Source organism: Zeus faber, assembly GCF_960531495.2.
Source record: "Zeus faber genome assembly, chromosome: 14".
NCBI classification, from domain to species: Eukaryota; Metazoa; Chordata; class Actinopteri; order Zeiformes; family Zeidae; genus Zeus; species Zeus faber.
In genome coordinates this window covers 12,426,553-12,443,129 of record NC_137200.1, presented here as the reverse complement: position 1 = coordinate 12,443,129, position 16,577 = coordinate 12,426,553, and the positions used below count along the sequence as shown (strand labels likewise).

The window sequence follows — 16,577 nt, the reverse complement described above, 5'->3', positions numbered from 1 at the left end:
TACCTCCAGGCAGCTAAGAAAAAAAAGCACACCTAAAGTTTGTCAAGTTATAAGTATGTATGTGAGCACTTTTATTTAAAAAAAAAAAAAAAAAAAGACATTGAAAATTCATCTTTTTTTTAATTTTTATACATAACAGCCATATTTACAGGATATAAAACTAAAGACTAAAAAAATATCATTGCTGTTAAATGAGCAAGTAATGAAAAGGGGGAGATGGTAGCGCTTACAGAATAATAAAAAGGCACAAGGCCTGGATGTAAAGACCTCTTGTCTTGAATCCGTCATTTCAGGTAACCCCGTGGCCGAGCAAAAACAAATAAAAGAACTGTTCCAAGTGAAACATTCCCTTCGACAGTGTTGTGAGCGACCCTTTCCAAGAAATACCACAAGTTCTGTGAGGAACCATGTCATTGAACTCCTGCTTTCGAAAACCGCCGAAGAATCTCACCAGCCCAGAGGTGTGCTTCACTTTCATTGAGGCGCCACAACACGTCCATTAATTCTTAAATCACCATATATGCACAAGACTCCTGCCCTTCAGAAAGGTTTGGAGAACCTATGCTAAAGTGTAAAAAGGGAGGATGCCTGATATGGACTTAGGCTTTTCTCAAACTTCTGCTCATACAAACGCAGGCCGAGAGACGCTCCGCGGCTGTTCAAACCTCGTCGGGGTTTCCGCGCGCGCATGTGTGTGTGTGTGTGTGTGTGTGTGTGTGTACTGAAGACGAGCAAAAGAGGCTTTCGACCTGCCCCCAAACTTTCCAAAACGATGCGCCGGGAATCATTATTTACAGAGGACACGGGCTTAAACACCCAGAATGATATTTCAAGAAGTAATTTAAAAACAAAACCCCAAAGTGTCACGTTTGTATAATACACAGAATTATACAAAATAAAGATACAGCTATACACAAATACTGTACAATCTACAGTAGCCACTGCACTAGGGTCATGATCAAACTATCAGCATAAATTATTTCATTGGCTCCAGTGGAGGGTAAAAATGTACAGAATTTTAGGGACCAACTTTTAGTGGTCAGGCTTTTGTGATGGAACCCTGTGCTTCCAAAACACAACATCCTTTGGTGGAGTATTTAAAATCATCTGGTCAGGAAAATTAGGCAGTGTGGGGGGGTGTGTCAACAGCAATTGTAGTAAAACAAAAACAAACGTGTTACATTTCAAATCGAGCAGTGATAAGAGTTAATATGGGATGGCAAAATGAATAAAAACATCCCAGATGCTACTTTACTTAGTACGTTTAAATAACAATTCTAAAAATAAAAAAAAGAACAGTTAAAATAGAGTATATAAACAAACTAATTGACAAGAACTCAACAGCTAAACCTGTTACCAAGTAAGAGTTTCAATGGAAACTAAAAATAAGATGCTGCCTATCGATGAAGGGAAAACAAAGAAAAAAAACAACAAAAAAAAGGAGATATCAAAATGATCTAGTGGCGACGGAGACCACTCTCACATGGAGGCAGAACGACTTAAGGGTGCCAATCCAACAGCGTTGGCTGGATTACAGTACAAATCCCAGAATTCCATTCACGTTTTTTTTTTTGTGAATGTCCTTCCATATCAACAGTTTACTGACCAAAACTGGCTACGATGCTTTGCCAAAATCGCTGCGGCTGCCTTTCGCTTCTTGCCTGACCCTCCGAGCTCTTACCCGGGGAAAGGCGGACCCCGCCACCAACAACGGAAACAGCATACAGAGAAGCACATGCAAAATGTCAGTCTGAACAAAATTAGCTGCGTCTGAACATCCATCTCTTTACTTGCCGAGGCGAAACTAACCACGTTAAGTTGCTTAAGACAATGGGGACATTCTTAAGACTCCATTAAAGTGTGAGATGAAGCATGTAAGGGCAAATCTCGGACTGTTGCCAGATCGAAGGGGCACGCAGAACGGGAGAAGTCACACAGAATTTGTATGGTCATGAGACGATGGGATTCATTTCAGGAAGTACAAGCTTCCACAAAGAAAATACCACAATGAATGGCAGGGGTTTGGTGGGTTGGGGAAGCAATGAGCCAAACGATGGCCACATTCCACGAATATTGATTGTTGATTGTGTTATTAAGCTAAGCATGTCGGCTAAAGGCTTGGACCAGGACTGTAAACCTCACAGCAGCTGCACACACACACACACACACACACACACACACACACACACACACACGGACACACACGGACAAACATGGACAAACACGGACACACACACACACACACAGGTCAACCCGGATCAAAAAGGTAGCCATGTTTCACTGTCATTCTCAGCAGGTCCCACCATCCTCCACCCGTCCGAAGCCTCCCCCCCAAGGTCTGCGATGGTCTATATCAGGGGCTGCTGCCCCCCTCTATGTCGCTGTTGTCAGGGGACCCTCGGTAAATGGGGCTCTTGCTCAGCAGCGCCGGCTCGTATTTGCGCGGGGAGTTGCGGCTCTTGGCCTCGCTGCTGTTCTTGATGCCGTAGAAGAAGTAGATGGCAAAACCTGAGGAGGAGAGTGGGAAGAGAAAGGGAAAAACAGGATGAGATTTGGCGCTTCGGGGCCCTGCCCACGCGCATGCAGATATTTCTGAAAAACGAATTTTCTCCGCCTTTTGGCCTCCCGACCACAGCAAAAGGCGGTTTTAGGAACTGAAGTAAAGTACCTTCCAGGGTGGAGATTTTTTCCGTGTATTAATGTGGACGAGTAAAACGGAGGTTCTTGTTACGCTGACGTCATGACCTCAACTTGACCTCAACAGAACCTACGAGCGACGGCCATGGTCACGCCCGCTGTGTCCACTAATAGTTTCAACTTCTCTCCAATTTTAGGAATCATGCCCATACATGAGCGGCGCTCAAGAAGGAGCTCAATACGCACGCTCGGAATGTTCTCCTGTGGTGTATGACATCACGTTTTATGAGATAGGATCTCCGTTAGGATTTCGCGTTTTTAAATCGTTTTTGCGTTCTGGAGTCAACTGAGATCTAATTATTACTTAATTTTTTTTAGCTGGGGAATGAAAAAAAATAAAGATAAAAATAATAATAATAATGATAAAAAAAAAAAAAATCACACTTAAAGTATTCATGATTGCAGTTTTTAACCGTACAACAAAACAAAGTGTAAAATAAATAAATGAGAAAAAATATATATATATAAAAAATAAAAAGGGTTGCACTGATGTTGAAACCACTTTCTTAACTGACATATGGACAAGTACTTCTAAAGTGTTAGTGCCCAGTACACGTGGCGGAATTGACAGTATTGCCGTGTATCTGGAAATATTGACCCGCGACCCCCTCCACCCAAAGTGTCCGGCACTGGGGCGCCAGCGAGCGTCTTACCGATGGCCATCCAGACGGTGAAGCGGCACCAGGTGGCCATGTCCAGCTGCATCATGAGGTAGATGTTGACGAACACACTGAAGAGCGGCAGCCAGGGCAGCAGAGGAACCTACAGACAACGGAAGAATCACAATGAGTTTATTCTGCCCCTGTTCATTTCACGTGTGGGAGGAATTTTCCACGGTGATAATTGGTGCACATCTTCTGACGATTAGCATTAACAAAAAAACAAAACAACAACAAAAAAAACAAAAAAAAACCTTGACAGCCTGATAAAAAATAAAATAGAACGGAAAAGTAAAATAAAAATAATAATAATAATAATAATAATAAAAAAAAAAAAATTGGCTCCCGGCTCCAGTCAATTCCCAAGTTCAGAAGGGGATCTGCAGGCAGCAGCAAGATTTTTTATTTTATTTTTTTAACACAGTTTCAGGGTAATTGTCTGACCACGTTTTTTGTTTTTACAGTAGTAATGTAATGTAAGTTGAAAAGTTTCAAGCCTAAATTTCATCCAAAACTTGGATTTTTTTTTTTTTCCGATTGGCAACTTGCCAACACTATACCCATAAAAACCTACTCCTGATAGTTTAAAATGAATTTTGGAATTAAAAAAAACAAAACAATTTTAGTCCTACATTTTCATAGATACATCAATTTCATATTTTTAAAAGGGACATTATGTTGAGATTATATTTTATATAAGCATATGTATGCAAAGTTGCACACATGTGAATTGTTAAGACAGAGTATTTCGATTGCACGCTGGCAAATTTTTCATGTTTAAGTTACTTTCTAGACATCTATTTCATGCTGGTGCTCTATGGAAAGACGAGGTTAAGACAAGGACAGGAGGGCAGAATACTGCGAATACACAACAACAAATTTGAATTGTTGGATTAGAGAAATTATTCTGCTTGGTTACAGAAAAAAAAAAAAAAACGAAAAAGTTGCACCGCTTGCTTCTAATGACCTGTGTGTGTGTGTGTGTGTGTGTGTGTGTGTGTGTGTGTGTGTCTGTGTGTCTGTGTGTGTGTGTGTTCTTGTGGAGCGACACTTACTTTGAAGTTGAGGGCTTCTTTGCTCTCGGGCTGTCTCCAGATGATGACAAAGCAGATGCTGCAGAGCAGAGCCAAGATGGCGCACGCAGCCACGACGACCGGCTGCCCCGCTCGGAGCTCCGGGAGGCACCTGGCCAGCACCACGCACAGCACCGTGATGAAGACCGCTGCAGAGAGGGGTGCCAGGACGCAAAGGAAAGTTTCAATTAGAATCTGTTAGAGTGTGTGTGTGTGTGTGTGTGTGTGTGTGTGTGTGTGTGTGTGTGTGTGTCTTAAAAAAACAAAAACGAACCAAAGTATGTTCACTGTGAGCATTTTGCCTTGATGACACGACGATTTAGAAACTGATTAAGAGACACTGAAGAGAGGGTAGGCCAACGTCTATGACCAGTCATCAAACGTTAGGCTCCAGATATGGCTGATATAGTGCTAATATCAGCTCATCGTTTCCTCTGACAATGACTTAAAGTGTGAACCATGTATTGACAATATGTTGTGAGCCTGTTTCAGTGCTCTGTATCAAATCCAACCATTTCATTACGGCTCAAGCTGCGCCGTTCTCCTAACTCGGTGGTTCTCAGTGCGGTTCAAGTTCAAGAGATTATTTGTCACGTTGTTACATATACAAGACGTCAGCACCATTAGAGGATATAAAATAATCACTGTTTTGATCATAGTTTCACTGTCACCTCCATAGTTACAGTATAGCCATTGTTAACATCCAAAGCTGCTGCTAGGTATGGAATTTTGGACTAAATCATATAGAAGTCGACAATAAAAATATTCTCAGATCGGGATCCCAGAGACTAAATTGTATCCAATGGGACACGTTGCGCATCAAATTGAGGGTCCTTGATTTGAAAAAGATTGAAAAACAATGCCCTGACTCACACATGACTCCGATGGAGTCATAGTTTGAAATAACTGTTCTTTTTTTACCGTAAAATTATATCACAGTTTTTTATTTGTATTTATTTATTTTTTTAAACATTTTCCCATTTTAATTGATTTTGAAAAGATTTCAAACAAACTCTTACAAATGATAGCTGTGGTGGCATAGACAATGGCCCCGGAGGTCTGCGTCGGCGTCTTCCCGCTGGGGGAGAAGAGCAGCTTGAAGGTGAAGCTGTCTCGCAGTGGCCTGTGCTCCACGTCGTACTCGTCCCCACTGTCCCCTTCACTGACCGCCACCTTCTCCCCTCCCACCAGCTCCACCAGCTTCTCCGTCTGGCTGGAGGAGCCCAGGCTGCCGGGCTGGTACCTGAGGACGATATGGATACAACCATCATCTGAGGAGTAGTCACATTTCTCACTCGGGTCGGGCTGGTGTTACGACTTTCAAACCGGTTCGATATTAAACACAGCCAAGCGATGCCGCATTACCTGGTGGGAATGCGGATCCGCATGGCTTCCTGTCAAACCCAATAACATAAGCACAGGTTCCACCCAGAAACCCAAAGCTGCAAAACCAAATTTTACAAGCACGAGTTGAGTTTTACCCGGAAGCAAGATGCTACAGTGAGTTTAGCTCAGTCGCATTTTGAGTGCAAATGAGCCTGACACACAGGCGCTAGAAGATCCACCTGCTTCTTTTTAATCAACTGTGTGGGAAATGTTTGAATTCCCACAGTGAACCATGACGGCAATGGAGAGCGAGCCACGGGTGTGTCGGTGTTGGTCGACAGTTGTAGGGTATGTGTGCAGAAACAGATTGAAATACTCCTCCAAATGCACACGTTTATTTTTATTATTCTACCGTATATTCAGGCATATATTGACATTTAAAAGTCTAGACGCCAAATATAAGACGACACCACTTTTTCAGATGTATTTCCGGGGGGAAAAAACTCTTATATTCAGGTCAATACGGTAATTTGGCAGAACGTCTCATAATGACAGATGCGGTTCAGTTGGTTTGCAAAATATTAAGCCGGTTGAGGCTCGTACACCCTACCAGCAAAACCGGAAATCGACCCAACTCTACTTCTCAAACAGCTGTAAGACAGATTTAAGTTCATCTCACCCCCCACCCCACCAAAAACTCCAAATATATCAGTTTTGTTTGCGTTGTTCACGCGTGAGAAGCAGCCAAATCCGATAAACAAGATCGAAGCCACTCAAGAGAAGGACAGGGATCCTCCCGAGTTTTACAAATACTAACAGTTGCTACAACAAAATGTACCAGAGGGCGCGGTGTGTACCTGAGGATGAGGACGCAGATGGCCACGAGGGAGTAGGCCAACAGGGTTCCTATGGACATGAGATCCACCAGCGCAGCCAGGTCAAACAGGAAGGCCATCAACGCTACACGTTTTGGGGGAAATGGCCAGATATGACATTCACACACAAAAAAAAAAAGAAGAAGAAAAAAAAAAAAAAAGACGTTAGTGATGGCGCCATTTTCATGCTGCCCTTATCAAGTTTAGATTTTGCCTCCTCTCATCTTTGTGTGTCAGTCAGACTGGAACGAACACAATTAGAGCTCAAACACCTAAATAAAATAATACTTAAAAAAAAATGCTAGAAGTATCATCTGAAATTTGCTGTGGCAGTGCCACTGGTCCTGAGGGGGACGACAACTAATTAGATACAGGTGACGTCAGAAACAAAACAAAAAAAGAATAATAACAAGAGAAAATGAGACAAGACAGATGGAGCGGACGGTCACCAAACACTTCCTGCACCCTTACAATGAGCACACGAGAAATAAGGACACAAACGCTGACACTGGAACTGTCAGGCAGAAGAACAAACCGAGACAAACACAGGATGGGATGCAAAGAATGATGGATAAAAGAAAAAAAAAAAAAAAAAAAAAAAAGTGTTTACCTGCCACAATACCGGACGCAATGGTAGCGAGAAGTGGGGTTTTGGTGCGTGCATTCATTCTGGACAGGGTCCGAAAGAGCAGCCCGTCCTCCGCCATGGCGTAGATGACCCTGGGCATGGGGAACATGGAGCCCAGCAGACTGGAGCAGGGCAGAGGAGTTAGCATGTAACTGTAATGTAGCTGGGCAATATCCACAAAATCACAATCACAATATTCTTCACGAATACCTCAATGACAACAATCGGGCATGACTACTGGTGCTTTCATGAGATATTCACACACAAGAACCATTTGAGAAACAATGATTAGTAATGCTTGATTGATTAGAACAGCTTCAACAGTCACAGCATGACAATGACCAAAATCCCAGACAATATCTAGTCTCTCATCAAAAATATTGACGTAACAATAAATCTCCCAGCAATATCTGAGGGCAAGATCTAGGGTTGCTAACAATAGGCGTTTTCACACCGCAGAACTTTTCATAGTTCAAAGAACTTTTTAGAGGAAGCGACCATTTTTTTGGGGGGTCTGCACTGCAGGAACTAGGCATGTTTGTAGTTCTTAGAGCTCCGTTTTGAGGGACTGTTTTTTAGCTCCTACTCCAGGGCAGGAACTAACCGGCACAAGAGGAACCATCAGTGAGGTAAGCGCACGGTGATTGGTCCAGATGTAAGTCCACGGGAGTCTGACCGGTCGATTCGCATCGCTCCGAGTGCGGACGCAGCCTGCGTACACTCAGCAGTAATAGATAATAATCAATAAAAAAAATATTTTTATCGTAGATGTATTTATTTCATTTTCCGACGTTAACTGAACGAAATTAACGTGAGCCCCGTAATCCCCACGTGTTATCCCGATGCGAACCTGTGCCTTACGAAAGTCGGAACAAACCTTTAAAATGACGCCTTGTAGATCTAATATGAGTGAAGATTCAGCAACTGGATCGCTTATTTCTCACCTCAAATTTGTTCAGAAACAAACTTTAGCGGACTGATAAGGTGAAATCAGTGAAAGAGTAAATACAGCACGACACGGCCTCCTTCCCGCGGCCGCACAGCTGTCCCGAATCGGCCGAATCAGCGCCCAAGCGGCACTGATTTGTCCGATTTGGGGCAGGAAGGTTTCTTAACTGTTTGTCTGGCTTGCAGTAGGGGGATCAGTGTAAGGGGCTCGAAGCTGACCGGGAGCCCAGCCATCCGACATTCCTCCTGCACCCGGATTAATACATTTATCATTACCAGTTCAGCTACATAACACAGTACTTATTAAATTGCATGTTACTTTGGCGATCAATAAAATATGGACGTTTCTTCAAACTTTATATACACACACACACACACACACACACACACACAGTCTCTATAACCTAACCATGAGGCCCAAACTGAGATGAGTCAGCCCGTATGGAATGCAGCTAATCTGGTCAGGCGCCCCACCCCCCACCCCCCCAGTTTTTTTTTGCAAGGCTATAAATCAAGTTAAGCAACATTGAACATCTTAATAGGATTTTAGTTGTGGTTTAACCTTCGAGAAAAAAATACAAAAAGAGCCAACACAGCAACGAGGGAACGGCAACAAAGACGGCTCAGAGGTTAAATGGAAAAAAATACGGACTTGCATAATCTACTCAACATAACCACGGAACATGTCTGGTCGATCTGAAGGGGAATTGTTGACATGGGAGCTTTGCGTTCAACGATTCGGCCGCTCCCCTCACCTGGTAGACAAGGCACAGAGGGAGCCCACGGCCACGATGTATCTTGCCGGCGCCCACCCCACATGGCTGAACGCCTCCGGCAGAGGGCTCTGGCTGTTCAGCTGGTAATACGGCATCATCATGGTCAGGGCCGCGGACACTCCGAAGTAGGCAAAGAAGCAAATCAGCAGCGAGGCCACGATCCCGATTGGGATGGAGCGCATGGGGTTCTTGGCTTCCTCGCCTGGACGGAAGACGGAAAGACAGAAAAACATCAGTTTCTGGCCTTGTTGTTTTGGAAAATAAACCTGTCCATTACTGGTTTAATACAATAGCTTATGTTTACAGTTCTTATGGTACAAAGTTCTAGTCAGTTACAACTTTGTATTTTTTTTTTTTTCTTTTGCATTTCTTCACCCAATCGCAATCTCACTATTCAGGATACCTCACTTTAAGTTAATTTAGTTTTAAATTAAATTAGAAACAATCGGATTCCCATCCTGTCTCTTACCCTAGGTATATTTGGCTTCAATCAATTTAATACCAGTTAAGGATGACATTTGTGCTTGCTTGATTTAAATATTAAACCAAGCAATTCTAAGTACTCATCTAATATGAAGTCAACAGAGATGCTTCGAATTTGAGATTTTCATTCTCTTTTTTCTTTCAATAATTAAATTTTATAGAGGTCAATAAGAGCACCGGGATCTCGCAAGATATGGATTCAACAATCAATGCACCGTTTCTTATGAAATCCGTCCATTGATGCTGATGTAAAAAAAAAAAAGTCTATCTGCAGCAGAAAGCATTTTCAGATGGATGTCTCCTGGAAACGATTCCCCCAACCACTCACTTGTTGTCGCGATGCAGTCAAAACCTACGAAGGCATAGAAGCAGGTGGCAGCACCGGACAGAATACCCTTCAGACCGAATGGAGCGAAACCGCCAGTGCCAAAGTCTTTCTCAACACTGGGGAGGAGGGTAACAGTAACAGAGAGTGTGAAAGTTACTGCGTAAGCTTTGGGTTCATTTAAAAAACACAAGATAGTCACAAGACACAAGAGCTCTACTTGACTACTGACTTGAAAGTCTTAGTGTTGTTGCTTTGGTTGACGAAGGTGAAGAAGTCGTCTTCCTTCAGGTTCCAGTTGGCTGTGTCTCCCTTGACAAAACCGGAGATGATAACAAAGCCCAACACCACCAGGTTGATGCCGGTGAAGATCTTATTCACCAACGCCGACTCGCTCACGCCAAACGCCAGAAGGCCTGGAGGAGGAAGAGGAGGCCGTGAATTCCACACAACCACTGTCCTGTGAGGAAGAAACCTATGGCCAATGGAAACTCACCAGTAAGCAGTAGGATCAGGATGAGGGCGAACAGGTCGGGATACTCTGCAAGGATATTCCCAGGCACCTTCATGGCCATGGCGGTTTTGAAGAACTCGGAGATCTTCTGCTCCACTAAGTTGTCAAAGGTCGAACTCCACGCCCTGGCCACGCTCGCCGTACCTAGAACGGAGGCCACAAAAAAAAAGAGGCAGGACATGAGGGTTACAATAACAATACATAGTCTGCATCGCAATTGGAGTGCAGGGCTTCCTAGAAATGCAGGGTCAGCAGATCGTACACATTGTGTAACCTTTTAGTCTCGGGAATATCATAAAGACAATTCACCTGTCAGTGTAGCATGACAAGGAAATACAATAAACCGTAAGCCTGAATAATCTCTTCGAAAAAATAAATAATAACAGTGTAACCACTCACCAATTACATAAGACAGAATGAGGTTCCACCCCGTGATGAAGGCCCAGATCTCTCCGACCGTCACGTAGCTGTACAAGTAAGCGGATCCTGTCTTGGGAACACGGGCGCCAAATTCGGCGTAGCAGAGTCCAGCCAGCATGGAGGAGAGCGCGGCGATGAGGAAGCAGAGGACGATGGCCGGCCCCGCTTTCTCCCTGGCGACCTCTCCGGCGAGCACGTATACGCCGGCACCAAGCGTGGAGCCCACGCCCAGGGCGATGAGGTCCAGCGTTGACAGGCAGCGGGCAAAGCGGGTCTCCTCGCCAGAGCAGTCTATTGCCCGGCGACGCAGCAGGACTTTGCCAAAAGTTGCCAACTTGGCAGCCATGTTTGTGTTGACGGACTGCGTGTCTTTACAGAATTAAGTGTCCCTTCTTTCAGTTTGAGGATTTGCGTACAGCAACAAGTTGTGGCGTTGGCCTGCGAGCAAATATTTAGGGCAGGTAGGTGTAACCACACTAACCGCGAGGGTAATGCAGTTCCTTGAAGAAAGGTGTGGTCAGAAGAGCAGCAGATTCTGGAGCACACACAGAGGCGGGAGTGGCGGCAGAGAAGGCCCTGTGGATCAACGTAAAAAAAAATAATAATTTGGCTTGGGTTAAAAGAAAGAAGCAGTTGAGATTGAATTGGGGTTTCCGAGGAGGTCACAATGATTTGAGGTCCACACTTTCCAGTAGGTTACAGTTACATGTAGGTGAAACAAAACAAAACAAACAAACACGACAACTCAGGTGATTCAATTAAACAACAATCGAACGGAGCCTGATAAACATAATGCTCTCAAGTATGTTTTGTAATTTTATATTTCTGGCGATCATTGGGGGACACGGCAATAGCAATGAGTGGTTGCAGAGTATGACTTGGCCAGACCATGCGCCACACCTGTTTTCCAGTGCAAGCTGCTTCGAACCAGTGATGCGCAAATCCATTCTGGAATGTTCCACTTCACTGTAAAAAAAAAAACAAAAAAACCTCCAGTCTGTGTAGTAAGGGAGAGAACATTTCACTACAGGAAACCGCTCGGTTATGTGGTTTCCTGGAGCTCATTGCTCCACCTCTCTTACCCTGAAAAACCTCATGTTATGAGACCTTGATAGGCCTTATGAAAACATAAGCCAGCCTGCTACTATCACTGCTAGGCACCCAAACTGTGCAGATTTGATTCAAACAAATAAATATAGCCAGGCTTAAGTCACTATGAAAGCAGAAGAACACCCTGGCCCAACACTTCACCACTCCCTCACTGTGACCAGAGCGTTCTATCGGTATGATTTGTATTATCACAGCAGCCAGAGCCTGATAGAGAGAAGCCTGGGAAAGCCGGGAGACTGAAGCGCTGATATGAGTGTAGCCAGCCAGCTAAAGTCAACATCAAGGAGAGAGCGCCGTGATAGTCTACAGGCCGATAAGACGAAGCAGACACACGGGGTGAAAGAGGATCTGAAAAAACACTACACCGTGAAAGAGCAACTGGGTGTAGTAAATGTGTTTTAACGTAGTAAATGTGTAATAAATATAAGTCACATTTGCATCGACTCTTCAGCTGTGAACAAGGGTTGTCAACATATTTGTCTACCCAGGCTACTCCTTGTGTAGGTGGGCACATCTGTGTGCTGACCTTGTGCACATCTTATCTGTTGCGGGTAGTACTGGCGTTGTGTGACGCAGGACCGATAGCCAAGTGTCTCCATGATTATGGCGTTTGTTTGTGCGTATGGACAATTTTCTTCCAGGTCAGGGTAAGGCGGGGAGGGACGACCGATCCCCGGTCAGCGCTCAAGGGCGACGTCGTCCCGTGTCTGTGACTTGATCCTTCAGGTGACTGCTGAGAAGGCAGACAGGCATTTTTAAAAAGGTCTAGCAGTCACTCTACACTGGACAGGCGGCATCAAAGACAGGTGAAACCCAAAACCAAAAGTGTTCAGAGAAGTCACACTGGTATCGCCGTCTACCAGACACTCTGTAACAACATGTGACGTCAGTTTCACCATGGAACGCGCTAGTCTTATAGATAGAGAGATAGAGAGATAGAGAGATAGAGAGATAGATAGAGAATATATTATGGGAGTTGTCTTTTTTCTGCATCCCCTGTTATGCAACCTTCAAGATAGAACATGTGTGTCAGCAGCATAGTAAGCAAAGGTAGTACTCTGCTCATTGCTATTTCCTCATCTGTCTTACCCAATTATGTCCAAAGAAGTAGTAACAATAGACACACAGGATGTCGACAGGTGGCAATATTCTAGACACCAATACTAACAGGCAAAAAATAAATCATTTTCTTTTCTTCTGCAAGCCTTTTACCCTCAATCAATGCGCATTTTAATTTTGAGCCTCCACTTGCTAGCTTTCATAATGTATTATATACACAACGCCACCGAGCCACACCAGGTTTTAGCACAATGACACAAGATGTTCAGAAGATTCTATTAATACCAGTACAACAACATAGCCTACGCCATCAAAAGGCTTCTCGTCTTAAGAGTTTTCAAAAGGAGAACATCCTGTTTGGTACAGTTAGGTGTTGCAAGAAAAAACAAACATCAAACAATCAAACGGGGAGGAAAGGCAAAAAACGACAGCCGCAATAATAAACATTGATCCCTGTGAAGAGTGATGGGAAACTGGTACAGAGTGGATGTGGAGCCGCTCCCCGCTTGGGTGCGACATTCCAGCGGCGTTTACCAGCCCTAAACCCAGAACAGGGATCTGAGAGGACTAACAACCAGCACCAAACTACATTGTCCAATGGATTATGAGCTATAGTGAACATAAAAAAAATGAGAAATTACACTTAGAGACAACATTTGACTGTGCAGGAGATCCTCTGCAGGTGGAAATATTCCAAAGAGAGTGTATTTCTTTTTGGTTTGCTGAAGTGATTCCTTAGTGTATTAGAAGTGGTATTTTCTTCCACGCATCTCAAAAACATTTTTGCAACATCTTGCGGGTACAAACACACACATAACCGGTGCTCACGAGTGCAGACGTTCAAATTGCAGCAATTCCCTGCCAAAAGAACTGAGGATACCCTACTTAGGGCGGTCTAATTAAAATAATGCTGTGAGGCCTCTGAAAAACCAGGCGTCCGTCATCTTAGCCAGCTACAACACTAATCTTTTCCTTGTGCTTTTCACGAGGGTTACCTCTGTATGTGTGCACATGTACAAGCATGGTGGATCTCAACCAGGTTGTGCTGGGCGTGGCCAGGGTGAAGGCTGATCAAACAGAATGTGGCGTCTCACCCACACAACGACTGCTCCTTCCAACATGGCAGACACGCTCGCTCGTCAGTTTCCGTACCCAGGCTCCCCAGTTTTTAGCTCAACACAATGCACAAGACTTGTATCCAACTAAACAGGCTTATTAACCAGCGCTTCCGTTGGAACAAACTGGTGCCGGTCAACGTGTCCTGGAAGATTTCAATTTCCCAGACAAATGGGAAAGATTCCGGCCAAATATTATCTGTGTTTATTGAGCTCAATCATCAAGGCATGTAGATGTGTAATATTTGTTATTGAATATTCAAAATAAAAGAAGTCCCTTCAGTAAATGCCATTTGAAAAAATAATAAATTAATATTATGAATATTTTTACTTAAAATCAAATAATTTCTGTTCATGAACAATAAGTAACAAGTGCAGCCGCTTTAATTAACATTTCACTAAAATACAATTTTGATCAAATCAAAAACAAAATAGATATGACAAGTAGGACTAAATAAGTAATAAAGTTTGTGGTGTGGTCCGTCTTCGTTGGGACGTCCCGTCGACATATTTTGCACAATGGATATTTACCGTCTGCTTTGGGTTAGAACCTAAATATCCCAAAAAACGCCAAACAATGGATGTATGTGTCCCTGTTTTGAATGATACATCATCTTTGTGCTTCTCCTCTGGACGCTGTGCTGTGTCTCTGCTCCGTGTGTGTGAACTGTGTTTACAAGCATTGGTCAGAGGTGAAGCTTTCAGATCAGCTTTAGATCGTCCAAATGATTGGCTTCCCGTTGCAACTTGCCAAGCGTGTAAATGAACAGAGCTGCAGACCTTTTTTTAATTAAAATGATCCACTCCGCACTAATTCAAATTGTGCCCGGAGGGAATTATTTTCACCGGACATTACAACCGGAGAGATTTAAATATGTCGGGACTTCAACTGATTTCCCTGGTAAAAAAAAAAACGGCAGTTACGGGATAACAGAAACACTGTTATGAACCATCTTAGTCTTGCTGAGTTGGATCTAACCGACTTGTTGGTCCAGCTCCTGCTCCTCAATTGGTTCTAGTGAGCACACACGGAAATTATTCCATTAAAATGCATCCTTTGGCGTTTCCCAGCAAGCGGTCACACCACTCAGCCACCAGACGTCATTAGCAGCTGACCGTCCGTGTCCACCGGCCGTATAAAAAGGTCTCTATCAACTTTCGAAAGTTTGGTTATAGCAGGTTGCAGGGTTAACAGCAGTGTTAGTTGGCTTAGGGCTGCCCCTGCCACAGGCTTTAAGAGGATTAGTCAGGGAAGCAGCAAACTTGCTAACCCTTATTATAGCCCGTTGCCTCTCCTTTTATATCCATCTCAAACACCACATGTCGTTGTTTTGTCTCACACGGAGATCATCATTGCTTTCGCAAAATAGATACGTTATAATGGTTGGATTTAAATTCAGCCCGTGTCCATTTCCAACTAAAACGTAGGCGGTACATTTAAGCCCAAACTAAAGAGTTTTCTAAAGAAATCAAAACTATTGCATGTACTGGTATTGTCAATCTATCCCACGATTTTATCTCAATGCCAGTTATAAAGAACAGATTGAAGACAAAAAAGGATTCGAAAAAAAAGTGGAATGTCGGGACACGTGGGACCTGTGTAAAGTGACTATTAAATGAGCTACATGAGGTATAGAACGGAGGGGCGACTGACAGTAACCTAAGTGCAGTTCTAAACTTAAGCATTAAAAATGTCTTAGAAAGTCTTGCATTTTGAATGGGCATGCACTAGTCATCACAATTTGGAAAAGCGATTTCAAATTAATTTGTGTGAATGGGAAACCATTCCACACATTCTATTATGGAAAAAGAGAAAAGGGGAAGCAAAGGACGGGAAAGAACACCATGTTCCGTTATGTGATGCTTGTTGTGATTGATGTTGATGTTACGTGCACCCATCTGCCCCTTGAAATCACACTACATCATAGCCGCCAGTGGAGTGCCCGAAAACTCCTCACAATGGCCGTCGAGCGTTTTGAAGTTGTGCAACATGTGTGTGTTCGCTAAAAATACACCGTTATATGTTTATTGTGTGTGGGGGGGGGGGCTGGTGCACATTTGTGTACACAGTATGCGTGGACAGACTGCTGTGACTGAACTGAGCGACCCCTTAATTCAACTGGCCGGGAGCCAGAATTCCCACCAGGAACTCAGCTCCCTGTGAAATGGAATGTGACAAACTTAAGAGCCGCGTTCGGGCCTCCACCTCTGGTCATACTAAAACCATTTCGATTGCCCCTCACAAAACACCCGTCCAGCCGCGAGGACAGCAGGAGCAAGCGAGCAGCATCTCTGGACCACAGACTCTGTAACGTGAGAGATACATTATTCTCTGTTTAGACTAGATCGGAAAAGCATGTACTGGCGCCGAAGGTGATGATACTCATAAGGTCAACGGGTAATCTAATAATAATAATAACAACAACAAAAAAAAAATAATAATAATAAAAACGGTTTCATGACACGCCTCACACAAATCATCCATGAATCCTTATCCTATGCAACAAAAATGCAGAAGACTGCTGACTGCACAATAGACAGCCTGTCTGGTTAGTTGTTCCTCGGGTCA

The 16,577-nt window shown here is 43.7% G+C and overlaps 1 protein-coding gene across 2 annotated transcripts in view; it reads right to left on the bottom strand.

Annotated features, from left to right (window-relative positions):
* Window positions 1–53: 53 nt before the first annotated feature.
* slc7a3a (solute carrier family 7 member 3a) overlaps window positions 54–16,577 on the bottom strand; it is an 18,151-nt gene continuing 1,627 nt past the window's right edge. For both annotated transcript variants that reach the window (XM_080014381.1, XM_080014382.1), the window contains exons 2-12: window positions 10,704–11,300; window positions 10,287–10,448; window positions 10,023–10,206; window positions 9,794–9,909; window positions 8,962–9,184; window positions 7,241–7,380; window positions 6,613–6,715; window positions 5,449–5,672; window positions 4,412–4,578; window positions 3,351–3,459; window positions 54–2,508 (exon numbers count right to left, since the gene is read on the bottom strand). In XM_080014381.1, the coding sequence (XP_079870507.1) occupies window positions 2,354–2,508; window positions 3,351–3,459; window positions 4,412–4,578; window positions 5,449–5,672; window positions 6,613–6,715; window positions 7,241–7,380; window positions 8,962–9,184; window positions 9,794–9,909; window positions 10,023–10,206; window positions 10,287–10,448; window positions 10,704–11,070 (1,950 nt within the window). In that variant the 5' untranslated portion in view covers window positions 11,071–11,300 and the 3' untranslated portion in view covers window positions 54–2,353. The remainder of the gene's footprint in view (window positions 2,509–3,350; window positions 3,460–4,411; window positions 4,579–5,448; window positions 5,673–6,612; window positions 6,716–7,240; window positions 7,381–8,961; window positions 9,185–9,793; window positions 9,910–10,022; window positions 10,207–10,286; window positions 10,449–10,703; window positions 11,301–16,577) is intronic.